Source organism: Macaca fascicularis, chromosome 6, assembly GCF_037993035.2.
Source record: "Macaca fascicularis isolate 582-1 chromosome 6, T2T-MFA8v1.1".
Lineage (NCBI taxonomy): Eukaryota > Metazoa > Chordata > Mammalia > Primates > Cercopithecidae > Macaca > Macaca fascicularis.
Window position 1 is genome coordinate 179696920 of NC_088380.1, and position 24863 is coordinate 179721782.

Consider the following 24863-nt stretch of genomic DNA (forward strand, 5'->3'; position numbering starts at 1 on the left):
GCCCCATCCGAAGGGCCCTGGCATTTCACTATTTCCTTAACCTGTTTTATTTTTCTTCATAACGCTTGTCAGCACTGACATATATGAGTTCCTTCACTGTTGGTCTCTCCCACTAGGAGATAATCTAGGTGAAGGCAGGGAGATTTGTGTCTGACCTCTGATGTGCTCCCAGCACCTAGATCAGTGCGTGCGTGGTCCACAGTAAGCACTCGGTGATGCAAAGTACTGTGAGCTGCTGGAGGAGAGGGGGTGATGCAGACAGATGGCACCGCGCTGGAACAGCAGTGGTCTTTGGGGAACAAAGAATGTTGGCAGGCAGTGGGGTGGGAAGAAGGGACAGATAGCAGCCAAAGACAGATCTGCTAAGACAGGCCCTGACTGTGTCTCTCTTTTTATTTATAACCTGCTTATTATAGAAAAACTGACAACACCGAGATATGCCCAAATGAAAGTGATCACCAACCAGCCTCTCAGCCAGGCCGACAAGGAGAACATGCTGACCCCTTTCCTAAGGCGCTTTTGCCTGGGATTGTGTGGAGAATCTCATCTTTTCATTTGTGAGCCAGATCTTGCTTTCTAAAGCGCACAGCTGCCTGCCCCTTCAGGTCTCTTCACTGTGCTCCCAGCTCAGTGCAGTAGCCTTGTGTTCAGATGGACGAGGACATGTACTCCTGCTTGGCCATGAGATATAGTAACCTTGGGCCTCAGGGGGCCATGAAGCTTTGCGGGAACTTCCGCCCTTTCTCCTCCAGCCTCGTCCCCATGTGTCTGCCTGTACTCAAGGCCTCAGTCTGAGTCACTGTCTCTACACAGTCTTTCCTGAACCTCAGTTTTCTTTTTCTGCAAAAATGGGGATGAAGCCGGGGTTTGTACTTGAATGGTTTTGAGGATCAGATTTGAGGATCAGATGAGACAATATGAGTTACTACTTGGGTTCATGGGAGGTGCTCAGTAAATATCATTCTCCTTCCCCTCTTAAAATCTTAATCCTGCACTGTGCTTTTACCCCAGGCCTCCCCAGAACTCAGCCTTGACCTATTTCTCAAGGTCACTGAGAGTGTTGTCAAAAGGTGGTCTCAGGCCAGACTCGGTAGCTCACACCTCTAATCCCAGCACTTTGGGAGGCCGAGGCAGGTGAATCACTTGAGGCCAGGAGTTTGAGACCAGCCTGACCAACATGATGAAACCCTGCCTCTACTAAAAATTCAAAAATTAGCCGGGCATGGTGGCACATGCCTGTAATCCCAGCTACTTGGGAGGCTGAAGCAAGAGAATCGCTTGAGCCCGGGAGGGGGAGGTTGCAGTGAGCCGTGATCGTGCCACTGCACTCCAGCCTTGGCAACAAGAGCAAAACTGTATCTCAGAAAAAAAAAAAAAGAGAGAGAGAAAAACGGTGGTCTCATAGCACAAAGCAAAGCTGAATCAATTGGGCAGGTGGAGGCCAAGGGACACTTGGGTTTTCCCGAAAGGGGCACCTTTCACAGGTATCTTGGCATGGCTCCTTCCCCTAAATACTCCCCTCCTAAACTTAAAAACACTGACACCAACAGTTTATGCTTTTTAAATCTCTGTGAAAGGCCGTGCCTGGCGGGGAGCCACGGGCATGAGAATCCAGTCCCCGGAATAGCTCCTGCCGCTCAGCGTTTAAATGCCATCTGTATTTTTATCCGATGATGGGTCACTTTTGAAAAACCCCGCTCATGCTCTGCCCCTCTAAGAATACATTTCCATTTATAGCATCTGCACACAGGATGTTGTTGTATCCCGGTGTGGGGCCAGGAGGCCGTGTCCTATTTCCAGTGAGTTGGAAACACTTGGGGGGCTCTTGCTCCCCCCGGCCCAGCACTCCCTGTGGCCTTGACAAGCGGGAAGCCTGACTCCCGGCCAAGCCCTGGCTGCCTTTCCTCTTCCTGCGCAAGCCTGAGCTCATCTGTCTGTTGCAGGTGGGGGAGGTGAGTGGGGATGAGGGGCCCCTCTCCAGCCTTGCCCAACCAGGGCTTCCAGGTGACACAGCACCACATTTCCTCAACTCTGTGGACCCTGCATCCTTCCCTCACTCACCCAGTGCCACGGCCCGCTGTCAGCATGGGCCCTGTGTGGCACAGGAGGGCAGCGATGAGTACAGAGAGCCAAGGCTCCCAGGGCCCAGTGGGGAGCTTTTGGGAGGCCAGGGAGGATCCGTGTTCAGTCTCCAGGAGGAGGCTGGCCGGGGTTCCAGTCCTGACTCTGCTTCTTGCTAGCTGTGTGAGCTTAGGCAAGTGGCTTGGCCTCTCTGAGCCTCAGTTTCTACATTTGTTGAAGGAACCTCAGGAGTAGTAGGGAAGATTCTGTGAATAGATTAGGCCAAGTGTCTAAGCAGTGCTTGGCCCATAGGGTAGGAGTCCAGGAAATGCCAGTCCCCTTTCCCGTCCCTCTGTTGACCTGTGGTAAGTCAGGTGGGTGCGGGCTGAAAGTCTTAGGAAATCTGCTTGAAGTTAGAAATAAACACATGCCTTACACCTTAGGAATTCTAGCTTGCATGGGCGTCTCCAGAACTGTGCTTTTCAGCAAAGCAGATTCCTGCCCTGCCTGCCTTACCCCATACCAGTTCAGTTCATTCTACAGTGGGGCCCTGGAATCTGCAATTTGTTTTCTTTTTTTTTTTTTGAGATGGAGTCTCGCTCTGTCCCCCAGGCTGGAGTGCAGTGGCATGATATTGGCTCACTGCAACCACTGCCTCCTGGGTCCAAGCAATTCTCCTGCCTCAGCCTCCCAAGTAGCTGGAATTACAGGCACATGCCACCACACCTGGCACTTTTTTTGTATTTTTAGTGGAGATGGGGTTTCACCATGTTGGCCAGGCTGGTCTCAAATTCCTGATGTCAGGTGATCCGCCCGCCTCGGCCTCCCAAAGTGCTGGGATTACAGGTGTGAGCCACCTCGCCTGGCCGGAATCTGTAAACGTAACCAGCTTCCCACAGATTCTGAGGCAGTGGTCCTTGGACCACACTTTGAGAAATGTTGCCTTCTTCATCCATTGCACAAGTGTTTCTTTTGAACCTACTCTATGCCAGGCACTTTTCTAGGCCCTGGTGATGTAGACAGATGGGGTTCCAGCTGTCTGGTGACTTATATTCTGATGGAGTCAGGCAGTGAGCAGATACACATAACTCAATGTCAGGGAGTGATTTTAAGTGCTGTGAAGAAAGAAGAGGGCAGAGGCTTCGTGTGGTGGCTCACGCCTGTAATCCCAACATTGGGAGGCTGAGGCAGGCAGATTGTTTGAGCCCAGAAGCTTGAGACCAGCCAGGGCAACATGGCAAAACCCCGTCTCTACAAAAAATACAAAAATTAGCCAGGTGCAGTGGTGTGCGCTTGTCCTAGCTACTTGAAAGACCAAGGTGGGAGGATCACCTGAGCCCAGGGAGGTCGAGGCAGCAGTGAGCCTTGGTCGTGCCACTGCACTCCAGCCTGAGCAACAGAGTGAGACCCTGTCTCAAAAAATAAAAAAAAAAAATTTAAAAAAGAGGGCAGAGTAAGCACAGGCTCCCCCGAGGAGATGACATTTGAAAATAGACTTAAGTGAGGGAGCAAGCCGTGTAGAGATGCAAGGGCGGAACCTTCCAGGTAGAACGGCAATTCATTCAAGTCCTCCAGCTGATGAATGGCGGAAAGTCAAGGCCTTTCCATACCTCCTCTGCTTTTTCTTTTACATGCTCTCTGTAAGGAGTGCTTTTTTAGCTGAAGTAACAGAAAACTGAACTAGAAGAGGTTTAAATAAGAGTTTTTTTGTTTTCATTTTTTTTTTTTTTCTCATGTCACAAGAAGACTGGAGGTAGCTTGCTGCTGGTGTTGGCTCAGCATCTCAAGGATGCGGGAGTTTTTATCTCTGCTCTCCGCTGCACTTTTCCCTTACGGTCTCAGAGGAGCTCCCGCAGCTCCAGATGTTATGTCTGCACCCAAGACAGGAAGATGGGGTTGGGGTAGAAGTGTTAGTGCCAGTGATGTGTGACACTTTGATTGATAAAAGCAAATGCACTCTACCCCCAGCAGGCTTCTGCTTCTTATCATCAGTCAGAGCAATGTTATATGGCCACCCCAGGCCACAGAGGAGGCTGGGAAAGTGAAAGTCAGTGATTAGGGTTAAAGGGAATCAGAATCCAACAAGGTCTACCTATTGCCTATGGATTTTATTGAGAGAGAATCTCATCCTGTTGCCCAGGCTGGAGTGCAGTGGTGCAATCATGGTTCACTAAAGTCCCAAACTCCTGTGCTCAAGTGACCCTCCCATCTCAGCCTCCTGAGTAACAGATTACAGTCATGAGCTACCACACCTGACTAATTTTTAAATATTTTGTGGAGATGGGATCTCGCTATGTTGCCCAGGGAACTCCTGAGCTCAAGCGATTCTCCTGTCTTGGGACAACAGGCATGAGCCACCATGCCTGGTCACATCCTTTATTTATTGAAGAAACTAGGTCATTTATTCTGTAGAATGCCCACATTATGGATTGGGCTTGTTGAATCATGTAACTTGTTGCTGGTATTTTTTGTAAACTGGTGGTTAGATCTGGAACCTTGATTAGACTCAGGGTCAGTTCCCTTGGCAAGAAGCGTTCCTGGGTGCTGCTGTGTGCTTTGTATTATGTCACATTGAGAGGCACAGAACAACTGGCCTTCGTCTCTTGGAGATGCTCAGATGGATCACTGCGTTCAGGCAGGGGCAGCCTGGTCTATCTGGTAGGAAGTTTCCTGTCATTGCTGGTTATTGTCTAGATCCAGGACTTCATCAGGGGACGCACAAAGAGGATTTTTCTAATTCTCTTAGTCTTTCTGCATATATTCTTTGCAGTTATTGTATAAAACAGAACTTTGCCCTCATCAACTATTTGGCTATCTAGAAATACATTTTATACCAAGAAAAAAAGTCAGAGTAAGTGCATTCTCTTTATTTACCGATTTTCAGAATAATGAGTTGGTGGTGTAGGATCTTCAAGGTGTCCAACAAAGCTCGTTACTTGTTTTTAGGAAGTATCCTTATGAACTCATGGATCACTTAATGTATGGGATGTATTTTAATTATGGCTGTTAAAATGTTTTATTCAGACAGCTTTATTGAGGTATAATTGACTTACAATAAATGTCACATCTGAAGTGTACAATGTGAAAAATATGACATATGTATACATCCGTGAAACCATTATCACAGCCAAGATAGTGGATGTCTACACCACACCCCAAAGCTTGCTCCTCCCTGTCCTTTCCGCTCTCCCTGGGCAGCTGATGATCTGCTGTCACTCTAGATTAGTTGGCATTTTCTAGCATTTTCTATAGACAGAACCATACCATATGTACCCTAGTTCGCCTGCCATTCAGCATCATTATTTTGAGAATCATCCATGTCGTTGCATGTATCAATGCTGCATTGCTTTTTGTTGCTGAGTAATATTCTATTTTATGAATATGCCACACCTTGTTCATCCATCTGTCTGTTGATGGACGTTTAGGTTGTTTCTATCTTGTGGCTATTATAAATTAAGCTTCCATGACTTTTCATATACAGTCTTTGTATGGGCACATGCTTTCATTTCTCTTGAGCAAACGCCTAGAGTGGAATGGCTTGATCATATGGTGAATGTATGTTTAAGTTTTAAGAAATTGCTAGGGCCGGGTGTGGTGGCTCACGCATGTAATCCCAGCACTTTGGGAGACTGAGGCGGGTGGATCACTAGGTCAGGATTTCGAGACTAGCCTGGCCAACATGGCAAAACCCCATCTCTACTAAAAATATAAAATTAGCCGGGCATGGTGGCGCATACCTGTAATCCCAGATGCTTGGGAGGCTGAGGCAGGAGAATTGCTTGAACCCAGGAGGCAGAGGTTGCCATGAACCAAAATCACGCCACTGCACTCCAGCCTGGGCGACAAGAGTGAAACTCTGTCTCAAAAAAAAAAAAAAAAATTTAATGAAGCCTAATTTATCATTTTTCTTTTATTAATTGAGCTTTTTGGTATCTCATCTAAAAAAGAAAAATCTTTGCCTAACCTAAACTTACAAAGATTTTCCCTTATGATTTCCTCTAGAAGGTTTATAGTAAGTCTGACATCAGATCCAATTTTGTTCTTTTTCACAGTTGCTTTGGCTATTCTAAGTTCTTTGTATTTCCATATGAGTCTTAGAACCAGCTTGTCAATTTCTACAAAAATACCTGCTGGGATTTTGATTGGAATTGAGTTGATCTATGGATAAATTTGGGAAGAAATGCCATCTTTACAATGTTGAATCTTCTGACCCACTAATGTCTATATTTCCACATTGACTTTTGCTTTCATGTCTTTAATTTCCCTCAGCAGTATTTTCAGTATATGGGTCTTGTACTTTTTTCTCAAAGTTTTATATATATATATATATATATATTTTTTTTTTTTTTTTTTTTTTTTTTTTTGAGACAGAGTTTTGCTCTTGTTGCCCAGGCTGGAGTACAATGGCATGATCTTGGCTCACTGCAACCTCCACCTCCTGGGTTCAAGCGATTCTCCTGCCTCAGCCTCCCGAGTAGCTGGGATTACAGACATGCGCCACAATGCCCAGCTAATTTTGTATTTTTAGTATAGACAGGGTTTCTCCATGTTGGTCAGGCTGGTCTCGAACTCCTGACCTCGTGATCCGCCCACCTGAGCCTCCCAAAGTGATGGGATTATAGGTGTGAGCCACCGCACCCAGCCATATTTAATATTTTTATACATCTCCTAAGAATAATAGAAGTAACCATTCATATAAACTTTTGGTTTCCCCTTCTGTTGCTTCCTTTTGAAGATATAAGCAAGACCATACATTCATTTTTATCACTCCACCCCACCCCCCTGTCACAGGGACACACACATAAAATGTAACAGAATGCAGCATTCTGCCCTAGCCTTTTCCTCTTACTGTATCCTGGAGATTCCCCATGACAGTGTCATTGTCCCATACAGCTGTATCACCCTCTGCCTTATGGGTGATCTGTAGTGACCCCTTTGGCTGGATGTTTGGATGGTCTCCAGTCATTTGCTGTTACAGCTGGTGCTGTGGCAAATAGCCTTGTGCAGACGTCATTTTGTATTTTCACCTGGAGTTCACTGAGTGCTGTTAATGGGCCAGGCCCTGCATGACCCACAGGAGATTCAAGGACACATCTGACCCAGCCCAGCAAGGGTGGAAGATCCTGCAGCCACCCTGGGGCTGGGCCAGGTATAGTCCCCAGAGCCTGTGGAGATCGGGGAGCTGCCTTGGGATGGGGAGTGTGGTTGGTCTGGCTTTCTGGAAGCCAAGCTGTCAGATTTACTCCTCTTCCTCTTTGTCCAGACTTGGTCTTTGTGGGAAGGAGAGGAGGGGAAAGGCCAAGACTTTGTGGTCAGAGAGGGTTATCACAGATGGGAGAGGTCACATGTGGAGATGATTGGGGTAGAAGTGGAGGCTGCTGGGGCTGGGAGGCCATGCCGTGGGCACCAAGGTCTGGGGAGAGAGCTGCAGGGAGAAAACCTTATATGTGTTGGTGACATCAGCATATGTGCTCTGTATACCAGGAGTCGTCACCTAGATCTCTCATAAATCCAGGCCTTCGCTCCTTCACCTGCCAGCCTGTCTCCCTGTTCCAGGCAGGCATGTGGCCCAGGGGTGAGAAGCAGCGTTCTACTGCCAGACTGTGCCAGTTCAAGTCTTGGCCCTGCCTCTTGGGCAAGTAAAACAGAAAGAATGCTACTGTCTGCCACACAGGGTTATGACAGTGATCTGAGGTACTGAACGCAAAGTGTAAGCCCGAGGCCTTGTGCACAGTAAGCCCTCGCGATGGGGATAGCAGCAGTCATAGCTGTGATTGTTATTATTATTATTATTATTATTATTATTATTATTATTCCTCCCTCAAAGCTTCTCCATCTGGGCTAGAGACAGAGCTGGACCTTTTTTCCTTTGGACAGAGGGAGAAAGTGATATGAACTCATCTTAGTAGTATGAATGTCAAGGTCAGGATTTGAGGGGGGCGATGAGAATGATTCTAGGGCACCCTCCCGCCTGCCTCCACTTGGCTGTGGTGTGTTCATTTGCCTGCGTGCCCCCCAACACACATACATGCATGCACACACATCTGCAGGCACACACCTATACTAGTAGAGCCCCCGGCCAGGGGTTCTCAGTAAGGTGGAGGGAATGAGTAGGTGGCCAAACGAGTGAGTTTTTCGCCTCCCTGGCACTCGGCACCGAGGACTCCGACAGGCTGGTGTCCAGGGCTGACGAGCCAGAGTTTCAACTAAAAGCCTTGATGGCTATTTTTGGGACAAATGACCCACCACTTCCAATGACTTGCTCCTAAATGGCATCTAATTTCATTAAGCCTTGGAAACAGTGACATCACAAGTGCCTGCCTGTTAGCCGCCCACATATGGCGAACCACAGAGTGATCCGAGATTCGTCTGCAAGAACAGGGGAGAACTAAGGTCCCAAGCAGCAAAAGTTAAAATAGCAAAGCTGAGGCATTCTGCTATGAAAAGAAATTACAGATGAAATCCATTAGTCAGACATTTCCAGCGGCAGTTTCCTTGCTTGAGAGCAGGGGAAGACGTGTTTATCTGGGGTTGGGCTCCGCAGCCATTTCTCACTCTGTAGGCTAGATGTGGCCCAGAAAGTGGATTTCTGTTAAGGGAATCCTATGTTCTCGTTGACTTTTAGCACTGACCTTCCCATACATTCTCATGGAACTTGCTGTATCCTAAGGCGCAAGGAAGCTAGAGACATGGATTTGGCACCTTTTTGATTAACATAGTGACACTTGTACTTACCACCCCATTATAGTAAGTCACAAAGTAAATTCAGATGGACTTCATCTTTTCCTTGTGGGTTCCTTTGCGTTGTTTTTTTCCCAAGTGAGCGCTGCCTTCTCAGGCACAGAGCAAAAAGGGAGAGGGAAGCACTGCCTAACTCCAGATTGCTGGTCTCCATGGAAGCCATTAAGGCCATGGCCGTGACATCACCCATCGGGGGCAGGAGCAGCTGGAGGCCCCTCAGAGAGAGCATGGGATCAATGGGAAAATGCGTTTCCATATGGAAGGTTTTATTCCACACACAACAGAGCTTCCCAACCTCAACCCTATTGACACTTGGGGCTGGTCATTCTTTGTTGTGGGGGGACCTTCTTGTGTGCCACAGTGATCCACCCACTTCAGCCTCTCAGAGTGGGATGACGGTGTGAGAACCGCACCTGGCTTTGTTTTTGTTTTTGATACTCTGAGTTTAATTGTACGTTCAACTGAGCAAGGCACACCTCTTCTTGAGGCTTTGGTTTTCTCTTCTGTAAAGTGAACGGGTTGGACACAGTGATCTCAGAGTCCCTGCGAGAGCTGACCATGAGGAGCATTGAGGGCAGGGGGCCCTATGGGGTCTCTGGGTCCTGTCGCAGCATGGATAATCCACGTGCCCAGCTAACCCCAGTTCCCACTCCCATTCCCTTGACCCCTGGCATCCAGGTTAGTTTTTCTTAAGTCCAGTTGGTTCCTCCCTTGCTGTAATTTTGACCCATTTTCCTTTTTAAAAAGCAAAAATGTGGCTCGATGCGGTGACTCACACCTGTAATCCCAGCGCTTTGGGAGGCCGAGACAGGCAGATCACCTGAGGTTGGGAGTTTGAGACCAGCCTGACCAACATGGAGAAACCTTCATCTCTACTAAAAATACAAAATTAGCCAGGCGTGGTGGCACGTGCCTGTAATCCCAGCTACTCGGGAGGCTGAGGCAGGAGAATCGCTTGAACCCGGGAGGCGGAAGTTGCCGTGAGCTAAGATCACGCCATTGCACTCCAGCCTGGGCAATAAGAGCGAAACTCCGTCTCAAAAAAAAGAAAAAAAAAAAAAAAGCAAAACTGCCTAAGTATCCACAAAAGTAGAGAAAACAGTACAGGGACCACTGTATACTCATCACCCAGCTTCACCACTGCCCATCTTATCTTAGTCTCATGTTTAAGGCCAACCAGTGGGCCTTATGCTTGTACAGATCCCTTCATGGACTCAGTTCCCCAAGGGCCTCGGCTGGGCAGAGAGGAGGGCAGGAGAGGAAAGATCCGGGACCTGCCCTTGAGAACTCATACTCTGGTGGCCAGGGAGGGCTGGGAGGGAGTGTTTCTTAAATAGTAAGTGTTTATTATCGTCCATCCTTTAGCTTTCTGTGCTTGAGGCTAAGCAGTCCAATTCTTTTTCTTCCAAATATTTTCCACCCAAATGGGCCTGATTTGTCCCCACACTGACCAGGACCATAAAGTAGATCCAGATTCAGATCTCTGCCATGGCACTTCATAGGTGTGTGAGCCTAGCCAAGTCTCCAACCTCTCTGAGCCTCATCTGTAAAATGGAGCAATAATCCCTCATTTGCAAGTCAGTCAAGACAATTAGATGTGAACATGCTGGTCAAAGGCCTCTGTGACCCTAGGACATAGTAGGTTTGCTGTAAGCATCCCTTTCCCTCCTCCATTCTCTTCACCCTTTCCTCCACATTCTCTTGACGGAGAGCTGGCCACAACTGGTCACATCACCGCGGCGAGGGACTGACTAATGTCAGTCAGGGAGGACGGCTCACTTCCTGGTCTGTCACATGCCTGGGGTTCTCACCAGCCTCCTGATAACCCATTTTCTTAGTGACATTCATGCTGACTCACTTGGCTTGTGGTCAGTTCTGAAACCAGGCTCTTTTTGAGCTCTCCCTTTACCCCACCACTGCTGCTTAGCGTGGCTCTGTGGCGTGGGAATGGAGTCAGCATCACAGTACGTAGTGTTGAGGTGGCCAGTCCCAAGGAGCCAGGAGCTTTGCTAGATTGGCAGCTTCATGGGGTGGTGTCTGCCTTGATCACTTTCATTTCCCCACTCTCTGGAACACTGCCTGATATACTAGGTGCTTAGCACATGGCTGGTGAATGAATTAATGAATTTCGAACTGGTCCCTGTCTTCCAGTGACTCTCATCTGCTCTGGGGCAGCATCTTTGGAAAAGCAGATGAACAAAACCTTGAGACCTTCATCTAATTTACCAAAAAGTACGCTTTAAACTGGTGATTCCCAGAGTACAGGCAGTGGAAGGACCATGCCCTGTGTACTCAGACTTGGGTTTGAATCCTAGCTCTGTCACTCACTGGCTTGGTGACTGTGAGCTTCTGTTTTCTCCCTGGAAAAATGAGATATGAGTATTTTCCAGGGTTTTTTTTTTTTGAGAAATAAATGCAAATATGTTTGTCAAAGTGCCCAGCATAGAATGGAGTGATTATGGTTAAGCATCATTTACTCTTTCCTTTGATTGCCTTCTGTAGTTTCGGTCCAAATCTCACCTCCCTCTTAGAGCTTCATCACCACCCAGCCTGCCTCCCTGCCCCTGTCCCCACGCCCAGCAGAGACTTACTCTGCCTGATACCTAGGAGTCAGCAATCATTTGTTAAACCAGCACCTCAAATTCAGATGCCTACAAGGACCACCCATGTGTGAAGACAACAGGCTAAGTGGGATGGTGGTGATGAGGATGATGATGGTTACTATTAGAGATGGTGGTCTCATTCTGTTGCTCAGGCTGGAGTACAGTGGAATGGTCATAGCTCACTGTAGCCTCAATCTCCTGGTCCCAAGTGATCCTCCCACCTCAGCCTCCCGAGTAACCGGGATTAAAGGCATGCTCTAAGTGTGAATAAGTGGCATCTCTGTCTTGGATGTTTTTCTAAATTTCCATTTGAAATACTTTTTTAGCTTTTTGTTCTGAAATAATTTCAGACTTTTCCCCCAAACTGCAAAACTAGTACAGAGTTCCTGTATGCCCTTTACCCAAGCGTCCCCAAATGTTAACATCTTACATAATCATAATGCCATGATCAAGAGCAGGAAAATCCATTAGACAGTGCCACCGGCCAGTCTGCAGTTCGTACTCAACTTTCTTCAGGTGTCCCACTGATCGCCTTTTTCTGATCCAGGATCTCATCAGATTTAGTTGTCATGTCTCTTTAGTCTCCTTCCATCTGTGACAGTTCCCCCAGCTTTTCTGGTGCTTTCTGACCTGAATGCTCTTGACAAGTGCCAGCCAGTTTTTGTTTTGTTTTGTTTTGTAGACTGCCCTTCACTTTGGATTTGTTTGATGTTTTCTCATTATTAGATTGAAGCAGTACCTTTTAGGCAGGATCCCCCCAGAAGTGGTGCTGTGCCCTCCTCAGTGTGGCATATCAGGAGGCACGGGGTGCTGATGTGTCTCCATGCTTCCGGTGTCCACTGTCTTCACCTGCTTAAGATGATGCCTGGGCCAGGCACAGTGGCTCATGCCTGTAATCCTAATACTTTGGGAGGCTGAGGCGGGCAGATCGCTTGGGCCCTGTAGTTGAAGACCAGCCTGGGCAACATTGCAAAACCGCATCTCTACAAAAAAATAAAAAAATTAGCCAGGCATTGTGGCGCGTCCCTGTAGTCCCAGCTACTTGGGAGGCTGAGGTGGGAGGATCGCCTGAGCCTTGGGAGATTGAAGCTGCAGTGTGTCATCACGTCACTGCACTCCAGCCTGGCCGACAGTGAGACTCTGTCCCTCCAGCCCCCACCAAAAAGATGATGTCTGCCGAGTTTCTCTACTGCACAGTCACTCTTTCCATTTTGTAATTAATAAGCATTTTCTGGGGAAGTGCTTTGAAGGTATGTCAATATCCTATTCTTTATCAAACTTTTGATTTGTTCATTTCTTTATTTCTATCTATGTAGATTCCTGCCTTTCTGTTTTATCCAATGGCTTATAATCTGTGATGATTGTTATTTATTTTGATGCTCACATTGTCTATTCTTTGGCCAGTGGGAACCCCCTCGAGCTTTTTTTTTTTTTTTTTTTTTTTTTTTTTTTTTTTTTTAAAGACAGGGCCTCACCCTGTAGCCCAGGCTGGAGTGCAGTGCTCACCATAGCATTAAACTCCTAGATTCAAGTGGTCCTCCCACCTCAGCCTCTTGACAAGCTAGGACTAGAGGCGCCACCACCACGCCCAACTTTTGTTGTTGTTGTCTTTGTTGTTGTTGTTGTTGTTTGTAGAGATGAGGTCTTGTTATGTTGCCCAGGCTTTTCTTGAACTCCTGCCCTCAAGCGATCCCCCTGCCTGGGCCTCCCAAACTGCTGGAATTACAAGCATGAGCCATTGACTGTGTCTGGCCTCTTGTTGTCCTTTTGACATGTCCTTTTCATTCTTTGAACACTTTCTTGGTTTCTGACATAAGAAGGTGCTCCAGGCCCATCTTGTATTTTTCCTGCCCAGCCTAGAATCAGCCATTCCAAGGAGCTCTGACTCCTTTAAGTAGAGAATAGTGATTAGAAGCCAAGATTTGGGTGCTCGTTACACTCACTGCTATTGGGCTGTTGCTGTTGTTGGATCTTCTCTATGGAAAGAGCGAGGAAATGTATGTATATATGATATGTATATATGCATGTGCATATTTCAGTGTTTGGGTATATTGAAAATGATTAATTCATACTGATATTTCCATTACCACTCTAATACCATGTTTTCACCCCCCTTCCCTGACAGTGAGGCACCTGGCCCCACTATCCTTGTACACGTACATGTTTGACCAGCCTCTCTGTATGTAACAATCTCCTATCTCTTCCTCACCCTCACTGAGCTTAGACACCCTGCCCCGAGCCACCGCTGCCTCCTCACCCAGAGCAGCCTCTGACTTCCAGTTTTGAAACAATGGTTCTTATATTTTTTATTTTTTAATTTTTGTTATTTTATGTTTTGAGATAGAGTCTCACTCTGTCACCCAGGCTGGAGTACAGTGGCACCATCTCAGCTCACTGCAGCCTCAACCTCCCAGGCTCAAGTGATCCTCCCACCTCAGCCTCCCGACTAGCTGGGACTACAGGCGCACACCAGCATGCCCAGCTAATTTTGTTCATTTTTTTGTGGAGATGGGGTCTCTCTATGCTGCCCAGGCTGGTCTCAAACTCTTATTCTCAAGCAGTCTTCCCACCTCAGCCTCCCAAAGTGCTGGGATCACAGGCGTGAGCCGCTGTGCACAGCAGTTTCTGTATTTTTTAAATCGCGAGGCCCAGTTTCTGCTTGTCGGCCCCTGATGGTGACCTGGACAAAAGCTGGTTGTTAGCCGCTTGGGGTATCAAGCCCCAGGGCACTGCTGTCAATTCAGCTTTAATCTGTACGGGAACTTTTAGATCCCCTGTGTACCCCCTCATTTAATACTCAGAGAAGCTGAGGCCCAGCAAGGGCCAGGGATTTTCTGCAGGTCCGAGACCAAGTTGGGGTGGAGTGAGGACGAGAACTCTCCCACTGCAGCCCTTCCCCCTGCCTGGCTACCTGCTACTCATTTCTCCAGTCTTCTTAGGAGAACCCACGTGCCCTGCCCACTGGCCCAGGCTGGCCTTCCTATGACACGAAGCGGACCACATCCTTCTCTAGCTCTGCGGGGCCTCTCTGCTCAAATGGTCACCGCCTAGGCCCCGGGCCTCATGTCATCTGCAGACACGTGTCATTTGTCCTATAGAATGTGGGCCCACCATTTGCGAATGGTGAACTTCCACGTCAAATTCCATTATTTTTGGCTTCTCTTGGAAAATCAGAAGAGTCTGCATGTCTGCCTGGCAGGCGTCAGCGGGGTCTCAGTGACGGCCACCCGCTGGTTTGTTTTCTCTCCATTCCCTCTCCCCACCCCCACCTCCCGAATTTGCTGACCTCTCATAGTCTCCCACAGTAGACCGCCCACCAGCTCCCATCGACACTTGGTGTGAGACTCCCCAGCCACGGCCTGGCCCTCAGGACCCTCTCCTCCAGCCCCGCCCCAGCTTTCCATCCTCCTCTCCCTCCACGCCAGGCCGTGCCCCATGCAGGAGAGAGGACGGTGCCCAGCTTCCTGGGTTCGGTCCTACTGTGTCTTGGCTTCTGCTCCTCTCCTTGCCTAGGCTGCTCTTTCCCTCCACCCACCTCCTCCTCCTGCTCTGTGCACACATCACCCCCTGTAGGAAGCTTCACCGAGGACCCCAGGCCAAGTCAGGTACCCCCTCCTGAGTTAATCCACCACCTCATGATGAGGATGCCACTACCTTCTCTTTCTGTTTCTTTGCCTCTACTGCTAAACTGCAAACTCACTGGGCCAAGGGTTGATTTTTATCTCCTTGCGTGAGGGCCTAAAAGAGGGGGTGAGTAGTAGGCGCTGTGTAAATGTTAGTCAAACAAGCGTTAATAATAATAGTAACCACAAATATCCACATGGCATTTCTGGGTGCCAGGCTCCGCCTCAGTACTTTATATGTGCTCAGTCATTCGAGCCTCACCACCATGCTGTGAGATAGTTACTGTTGTTGCCCCCACTTTATAGACAAAGAAACTGAGGCACAGAGAGTTTGAGTGACGGACCCAGAGTGGCACAGTAGTGGTCATGGTTGAGCCCAGGCACCTGATTCCACAGCACGTACTCTTACCTCTCACACAACTCTCTGTGTTAAAGTGGCCCACACTTTCTGACTAAGGGATGTGAGTAAGTATGGACAGGTGAGTTGCAGAGACCCCCGACCTCCTGACCACACCCTAGCCCCAGCTTCTGGTACCCTCAGGGGCCCGAGCACAGGTGACTGGGAGCTAAGCAGGCAGCAGAGAAAGTGGTACCTTTTAACTTGGCAGCCCACAGGAATTTTTCTCCCCTGAGGTCTTAGGAAACTGAGCTTGTTTCACGTGTAATTAGGGTGAGCACACTGATTCAAGCATCAGCCCTTACGCAAGGTTTCCAAGGCATTGCGTCGGGTTTAGCCAGGCACACTCTTGTTTCCTAATCACCAAAGAGGAACCACGCACCAGCCTGTCACCCGCGAGGGCTGGAGCCCCTGGCCTCTCCAGCAAGTGAAGTTCTGTCTGAGAGCTGAGAATGCCGTGTGGACTGAGGAGGGTTCTGTCGATCAAACTCTGCTATGGGAGAACTGACTGCCGCACAGGTTCAAGTGAAGGAAAGGAAGCCAAGTGCGTGGGGAGCCTCCCCTGTGAGCTCTCTGCGTCACATCCTTTACAGACACTTCTTTCCCTCACCCTGTCCGTGGCCTTGCAGGGTCTAGTGGTAATGGTCCGATATTTACAAAGGCTCAGAGAGGTGAAGTCGTTTGCTGAAGGTCACACGGTGAACAAGAGGACCAGCCGAGATTTGAACCAGGGTAGTCTGAGTCCAGGGTCTTAACTCTTAAATAGCTGCTGTTAAAGCAGAGCAAGAATTAAACCCGTGTCTGTCTGATTCCAAAACCCTGAATTCTCCCACCACACCACACGATTTCCCTGAGCTCTGGTGGGATCCACAGGAAAGGAAGATATCTGTCTGCTTCTGGGAGGGACAGAAACCACACAAGACAGGAACCAGAGCCATCACGAGCTGATGCTGAGCCTGTGGGCTCCTGGCAAGACTTTCTGTTAACCTCATGCCTTAGCATTCTTAAGAAAAATCTCCATGAGGCAGACAGCAGGAGCTGGGGGGGCGCAGCAGGAGTGGAAACAGGAGGAGGCAGGAAAGGGAAGAGGGGGAGGAGAGGTGACGTGGAGCAAGAATGCAGCATCGTCACATAACTCGAGCAGGGCTGTGCGTTTCCCTGCTTCCTCTAGCGTCAGAGTCACCCCCGACTCAGGGGTTCCATTCACTCCTTAATTATCCAGTGCCTACTAGGCACCAGGCCCATGCTAGGGTTTGGGAACGTGGCAGGGGACAAAACCTAACGAGGCCCCTGCCCTTGCGGAAGTCACACTCTGATGGAAGATCCACCGATGAGTGGGAGGGTCATCTGGTGGCTCACGCCTGTAATCCCAGCACTTTGGGAGGCCAAGGTGGGCAGATTGCTTGAGCTCAGGAGTTTGAGACCAGCCTGGGCAACATGGCAAAACCCCGTCTCTACCAAAAATACAAAAATTAGCCAGGCGTGGTGGCGCATGCCCGTAGTCCCAGCTACTCGGGAGGCTGAAACATGAGACTCACTTGAACCCGGGAGGCAGAGGTTGCAGTGAACCAAGATTGCACAACTGCATTCCATCCTCGGTGACAGAGCGAGACCCTGTTAAAAAAACAAAATGTTACGAAGTAGAGATGACAAGGGGACGTGATCTAAGGGTGTTGCAGGGAGCAGGGATTCCATCAGAGAGGCCTCCCACCAGGCATCTTGGAGAAAGTGTCCTGAAAGAGCAGAAAAACTGTGGGAAGAACCATGGTTTGCTGAACCATGTGGCACATGAGCCGGCACCACTGCCTGCTGCCTTGAGACCCACCCTTTGTGCCCACCTCACTCCTGTTCCATTTGCTCTCCGCAGGTTTGACATCTACAGGAAGGTGCCCAAGGACCTTACACAGCCAACGTACACCGGGGCCATTAGTGAGTAGCCATCCTCTGGCCATGCCCTCTGCCGCATCTCCACTGCCCATGCCTGCTCTCTCTGTGCAGACCGTCTGAGCCAGGGAGGAAAGAAGGAAAGACAGGAGGGAGGGAAGAAATGCTGAGTATCTTGCGGGAGCCCTTCAAACATTTCTTCACTTAATCTCTATCCTTACTGTAACCCTGCAAGGTATAGGCACCATCTGGAAGGACACAAAAGAAATTGTCAAGAGTAGGTGCCAGGCCGGGCGTGGTGGCTCACGCCTGTAATCCCAGCACTTTGGGAGGCCAAGGCAGGTGGATCAATTGAGATCAGGAGTTTGAGACCAGCCTGACCAACATGCTGAAACTCTGTCTCTATTAAAAATACAAAATTAGCCAGACTTGGTGGCACATGCCTGTAATCCCATCTACTCGGGAGGCTAAGGCAGGAGAATTGCTTGAACCAGGGAGGCGGAGGTTGCAGTGAACCAAGACCACGCCATTGCACTCCAGCCTGGGTGACAAGAGCGAGACTCCGTCTCAAAAAAAAAACAAAAACCAAAAAACCAATAGCTGCCCCTGGGAGAGGAATCGGGCCCAGGGATGGGAGAGATTTACTTTTCTCTTTATACCTCAGAAACGATTTGAGTTGTTCACCAAAGCATGTTTTTATCCATTAAAAAAAAAATCACGATCTCATCCAGATTTGGGGTTCTGAAGACCATTCTTCAATAAAAGGAACCACGGCTCCTTGGAGAAGTGGCTGATTTCAGGGCTAGGCAGGGTAAGGAAAGAGGAGCCTGGAGCACCTGGTGTCAGCAGGACCTAGGAGCCAACTTGAAAGCCAGCCTGTGACAGTAATAAAATAAATAATGACATTATTGGCTTAGAAGCCAGAGAATGAAGAAGCAGTTCTGTGAGTCCTAATTAATATCAATAAATGGGGGAGAAGAGACAAATCCTTACAGAAGAATTCCAAAATATACAGGTTGAGTATCTCTTATCCAAAATGCTTAGGACAAGTGTCTCAGATTTTGGATTTCAGATTTTAGAATATTTGCATTTTACTTATCAGTTGAGCATCCTACATCCAAAAACCTGAAATCCAAAATGCTCCAGTGAGCATTTCCTGTGAGCATCACATTGGCACTGAAAATGTTTCAAATTTTGGAGCACTTAGAATTTCGGATTTTCAGATTTGGGATACTCAACGTGTGTGCAGCTTTTCTCCCAGCCAGGTGATAGAGTTTCATTCCCCTCTCCTCGCGTGTGGGCTTAGTAACTCTGTTTCAAAGAATAGAGAGTGGGAAGGAAAAATAAGGCCTTTACTGAGGACATGTGGCAAGTGCCAGTGAGGAGCCAGGTGAGGAAGGCTGGCATCACCAGTGATAAGCCACGTGCATATCGTGAGCCCCTGACAGGACGCATGGGGGCATCTTGCCTCCATGGGATCGTCCCCAAAAACCACAGTTCAGTCTAATCATGAGAAAACTTATAATCCCAGGTCAGGGGACATTCTATAGGGTACTTGACCAGTACTCTTCCAGAGTGGCAAGGTCTTGAAAAACACAAAAGACCGAGGAACTGTCACTGATGAGAGACTAAGGACCCAGGATGAAAAATGCAAAGTGGACTCCCGGATCAGTTCCTGAAACAGAAATCAGGAGTTTGTGGGAAAACTAGTGAAGCCCAAATAAAGTCCGTAGCCGAGTTCATGGTACTGTACTAATGTTAATTTCTTCATTTTGACAAATGTAAGATGCTAACATAAGGGGAAGCCCAGTGAAGGGCATATGGGAACTGTCTGTACTACCTTTGCATCTATGATTATTCTACAGTAAAAAGTTTTAAAAACAAACCAAAGCCACCTTGAAAACAGGAGATGCTTTCGCCTCATTTTCCCAATGAGAAAATGAGCTGAGAGAGGTGAGGTGAAATTTCACAGCTCACAAAATATGGAGCCATGACTCATACTCAGGTGGGCCTCCTGGCACCCCACATGCCCCTCAGTGCCTGGTATGGGAGAGAGACCTGCCCCGCTGACGGTCCCAGCCCTGCTGCCTGAGCAGGGTCCTGGGCCGGGCAGTCGGTCATACTGGAGTCCATTTCTCCTGGTTCAGGCCGTTCTCAGTTGGGGGAGGACCTTGGGGATCCGCTGGGCCTGTTGAAGCTGCAAGATGCCTTAGAGAGCCCTGAGGAAGGGACAGCACAGCCGCATGGCGGGATGTATGTCACACAGGCTCTGTGTTCTGGCGGAGCAACATTCATCCTCCCATTTAGCAGCAGTATGACTGGGCAAGTCACTCCCCTCTGAGCCTCAGTTTCCTGATCTGGGGATTAAATGTGTCCCTGGACATGTCTTGTGCAGGGCACATGCTAACCCCTCAGTACACGGATGACTCTCCTTCTTATCACTGTCCTCCTGGAGCCTGCAACCCATGAGGGCCTCTGGCCTGAGAAGCTGTGCAGCTCTGTGCCTCGATCCCCGAGGAAAGGATATGGAGGGGACCATGAGAGAAAAGAGACTTGGTAGTTTATGAACCTGATCCAAAAAAATCAAATGAGGTTTCCTGCCCCATTCCTACCGTCCACCAATGGCTCCATCTTCTTCCCTCTTCTCCATCTTGCAGTCTCTCCCTTGTCTGGTATGTTTAACAGTCAGGTGTGTATTTATTTTTCTAGAGTTTAAAAAAAAACATTTAGGCTTTTTTGTTTTGTTTTTTTTGGAGATGGAGTCTCGCTCTGTCCCCCAGGCTGGAGTGCAGTGGCGCGATCTCGGTTCACTGCAACTTCTGCCTCCCGGGTTCAAGCAATTCTTGTGCCTCAGCCTCCCTGAGTAGCTGGGACTACAGACGCCTGCCACCATGCCAAGCTAATTTTTGTATTTTTAGTAGAGACAGGGTTTCACCATGTTGGCCAGGCTGGTCTCAAACTCCTGACCTCGAGTGATCCACCTGCTTTGGCCTCCCAAAGTGCTGGGAGTACAGGTGAGAGCCATTGCGCCTGGCCTATTTAGGCTTTGATATACGTATATCACTGATTGAAACACAAAAAGGAGCATACTCTGCACACTGTTCTTCCCTTGCCTTTCTTCCGCTGAAACATCCTGGGCACCTTTCCTGCCAGCGGATAAATAGCCACCACATTCTTCTTTCCAGCTGTGTCACATTCTGTTATCTGGCTGACCTACGGGGCCTGTGGCCAGCCCCTGAGGGTGGACATTCCCCATTCTGGTTTGTTGGATATCCTTGTCCACATCTTTTTGTATCCTTGTACAGTTATTTCTGTAAGGCAGCTTCCCTAGAAGAGGAATTACTGGGTTAAAGAGTATGAGTGTTTTGAAACTTACAAGGTCCTGCCAAAGGGCCCTCCAGGGACATGGTCTGATAGACAGTTTCAGCCACGGCACAGGAGACAGCAAATTTCCTTACACAAGAGGAAAGGCGTGAGGCATAGGAAACCAGCTCTTAGCTACCATTTAGTGCACAAATATTTATTAACCAGGTCCTTGGGCCAGGCGCCATGCCAAGCCCTGGGACTGTGCTGATGAACGGGCTTCCATCTTTGTCCTTGAGGAGCACACGGCCGGGCAGGGCAGGCCGACTCGGACACACACCATTTCATTACTTTGTGATAGTTGCTATTAATAACTGAAGGAAAGATCAGGGCGTTGGAGACTCACAGCTCAGGGTTTAAATTTTGTCTCCTCCACTTACGTGACTGTGTGACCTTGGACAAATTCCTTGGCCTCTCGAAGCCTTGGGTCTCAGGTCCAGTGCCCCCTTTGGCTGGCCGTACCAGGTTTCCTACCAGCAAGCCTTCTCCTGGAGTCACGTTCCTACTCTCCCAATGCCTGAGTCAGTTTCAGAAGAAGGCTGGAGTCGGAGAGCCATAGAGTCCTGCCCAAACATGGACTGAAAAACCTTCATCAAAAAAAGCCTTCAGTATCAGAAGGCCTTTCTGGTTGAAATAGTTCTTACCTTCTTACCTTCTGTCATGTTTTTCATTCATTCATTCAACAAATATTTATTTTATACCTTATCTGAGCCAGGCACTGTGCTAGTCCCTGAGGCCACAGTGGCATTGAGATCTGGTCTCTGTCCTCCTCCTCTATCTGGGGTAAGGGTAACACACGCCATGAACGCGTGTGATTGGGACCTTTGGACCACTTGAATCTCTGCCAAGCAGACTTGGCACTTACTGTGTCCACCTGCTGGGCTGACCAGGCTTCAGTCCGAGCCTTGAAAAAGCACACAGATCTCAGAAGGAGGCCTTTCCATCCACATCCCCCCGGCTCTGGTGTGGATGGAATTAGAACCCTGGGACACGTCTACAGGCATGGAGCACAGAAAGTAGCTAGGAGGCCTGGACCCAGCCAAGTCAGCACCAACTTTTGAACACTCCCTGTTTTGTTTTGTTTTGTTTTTTTGAGACAGAATTTTGCTCTCGTTGCCCAGCCTGAAGTGCAGTGGCTCACTGCAACCTCCGCCTCTCGGATTCAAGTGGTTCCCATGTCTCAGCCTCCCAAGTGGTTGGGATTACAGGCACCTGCCACCGCACCTGGCTAATTTTTGTATTTTTAGTAGAGATGGGTTTTCACCGTGTTGGCCAGGCTGGTCTCAAACTCCTGACTTCAAGTTATCCACCCGCCTTGGCTTCCCAAAGTGCTGGGATTATAGGTGTGAGCCACCATGCCCAGCAACACTCCCTATTTTGTGCCTGTTCATCATTACAGCATCCAATGAGTTGTCAGGGCTTGGGGGAGGAGGGTGCAAAAGATTCTGAAATACGGGTCCTATATGATCCTGGTCAGAAAGTTGCAAGCTTCCAAAGCAAGGATGTTTTGCCTGCTCAGTTTTCCAAGAGGTTTAATAGCCTCAGTTTGCAGATGAGGAAGGGAAGAACAGGAGCCAGGAAATTTGGATTGATAGCTGATCTCTTCCAGTGGATTTGTTCAGCAGCTGGAGAAGACAATCTGAAATTAATCCCTCTGCCATTCGAAAACGAAAGAAAACACAGCCACTCAGTAAACTGATGTAGAACCTGTTTTGAAATAGATTGCTGAGTGAGCAAAGCATGGTGGAAAAGAGTGTGCCCGTTACGCTGCTGTTCGCTTAGGGGGATGTATATATATGTTTCAATGTCCGTGGATGGCCACATGAAACTGTAACAGGGAATCGGGGGCTGCAGATCAGGAGAGACAGACTCACTTTTTTATACAGCTGGATTTTTTTTTTAATATATAATATGCATCGTTAACTTTTTATTTAAAAATTTTTGTTTGTTTCTCGCTCTGTCTTATGGTGCTGATGATAACTCCTTTTTTTTTTTTTTTTTTTTTTTTTTTTTTAAGTAAAACCTTTAAATGCTTCCCCAGTACAACTTTTTCAACGTTTGGGAGAAACTGGGAGTAATTCTAGTATCCCCCATGTCTCAGGGTGGTTGGAGAGACTCAGTGAGCAGTCTGGGGACATCCTGCCCTTCACTTGGAGCCTAAGTTATTGAGGTTCCTTTTCTCAGGGCGTTGGCTCTAAAACCACGTGGGTTCCAGTCCTGCCTCTCCTGCCCCCACACGGTGAAGCCTTGGGCCAGCCTCCTTGTCTCGCTGTGCCTCCACACCCTTAACATGGGCACCGCCCCCCTCAAGGTGGGTGGGAGTGTGAGGTGACAGGACATCTGTTAATGCACTCACGACAGGGCACATAGCAGGTACCCAGCGAACACTCTCTTCCCCTTTCCCTTGGAATGCATCTTTGGCTATTTGTTTTGAAGACAGACAGAAAGATGGCTATTTGCTTTGAAGATAGATTGATCAGTCGATCAATGACTGTTTGTTTTAGATATAGGTAGATGGGCAGATATCTATACATAAATAGATATGGGCCAGGTGCGGTGGCTCACGCCTATAATCCCAGCACTTTGGGAGGCCGAGGTGGGCAGATCACAAGGTCAGGAGATCGAGACCATCCTGGCTAACACGGTGAAACCCCATCTCTACTAAAAATACAAAAATTAGCCGGGCGAGGTGGTGGGCGCCTGTAGTCCCAGCTACTCGAGAGGCTGAGGCAGAAGAATGGCATGAATCCAGGAGGTGGAGCTTGCAGTCAGCCAAGATTGCGCCACTGCACTCCAGCCTGGGCAACAGAGCAAGACTCCATCTCAAAAATAAATAAATAAATAAATAAATAAATAAATAAATAAATAAAAATAAATAGATATGGAGTAAGAAAAATAATAGAGATAACTGGCTGTCACATCCGTGATGCTGGCTCTGCCAGTCCAGGTGCAGGCTGCAGAGAATGCAGCAGAATTAGCAAGAGGTACTGGGAAGTCGTCTTTGCAGGAAACTGAGGGTCAACCAATGTGTCAAATCACTTTCCCCAGGTCACCAAACCGTTCCCACATCTCCCTCATGGAAGTCCTACTCATGAGCTGATGCTCAAGTAATTATTACCTGCCGGGCTCTGTTTCAAGCTCAATCCTTAGGTTACTGAGATCCTCAGAGCAGCCCTATAAGGCAGGCACTACCATTGCTGCCATTTACAGGCGAGGAAGTGGAGGCACAAAGAGGTTAAGTAGCTCACTTAGGGCCATGCAGCAGGTGAGCAGTGAGCGTGGTACTGGGATGTGAGCCCTTGCCCACTAAGCTCCTCTGGGATAAACTTAGGTGGGGCGTATTCAGCCCTCATTTTGTATCCTGGGAGCTGACTCTCTGCTGTACACAATACCTATTAGTGCCTCCCATGTCCCCAGCCCGAGGCCAGGCACTGGAACTCCAGAGTATTTGTCTTTCTGGATATGAATGTAGTGGGGGAAACAGCCACAGATAACCGATAAAATGTGGAACATGTTCAAGTAGAGGCTGGGAACACACAGGAAAGAGTGACCAGCTCCACCTCTGGGAGTGGGGGAAGCTTCCCATCAAAAGGGACTTTTGAGTCGGGCCTGGGAGGATGAGTAGGAGTTCACCAACCAGAGAGGATAACCATGGAGGAGGAGGGATGATGAGTCTAGCAAAGGAACAGAAATGAAAGGCATGTTTAGGGAATAGCATGCAGCTCGGTGTGGCTGGGTGGTTGGACATTGTGGGGAGTGTCAGGAGATGGGGCCGGTGAGTGGAGTTGAGGGCCGGACCCTGGGGCACTTGTTATGTCCTGCCTCAAGGAGTGACTCCAGGGTCCACCAGCCTCAGTGTCCTTAGGCAGATGAGAGAAAAACAGCTGACATGGCCAACCCCAGAATTCTGTTCTACACTCTCAGCATTTTAAACATATTGGACCGGCCGCGTGCGGTGGCTCATGCCTGTAATCTCAGCACTTTGGGAGGCTGAGGTGGGTGGTTCACTTGAGAACAGGAGTTCAAGACCAGCCTGGCCAACATGGTGAAACCCCATCTCTACTAAAAATAAATAAATTAGCTGGGTGTCGTGGCAGGCACCTGTAATCCCAGCTACTCGGGAGGCTGAGGCAGAAGAATCACTTAAACCCAGGAGGTGGAAGTTGCAGTGAGCCAAGATTGCGCCACTGC

The 24863-nt window shown here is 48.6% G+C and overlaps 1 protein-coding gene across 15 annotated transcripts in view; it reads left to right on the forward strand.

Annotated features, from left to right (window-relative positions):
- The window catches only part of ERGIC1 (endoplasmic reticulum-golgi intermediate compartment 1), a 119524-nt gene that overhangs the window by 38974 nt on the left and 55687 nt on the right, over nt 1–24863 (forward strand). For 12 of the 15 annotated variants that reach the window (XR_012414342.1, XR_012414346.1, XR_012414343.1 and 9 more), the window contains one exon: nt 17293–17354. The exons of the other annotated variants lie outside the window; for them this stretch is intronic. Coding sequence is in view for 3 of the 12 variants with exons in the window: in XM_045394513.3 (XP_045250448.1) it covers nt 17293–17354 (62 nt within the window). In the remaining 9 variants the exon portion in view is untranslated. The remainder of the gene's footprint in view (nt 1–17292; nt 17355–24863) is intronic. 15 annotated transcript variants of the gene reach the window in all.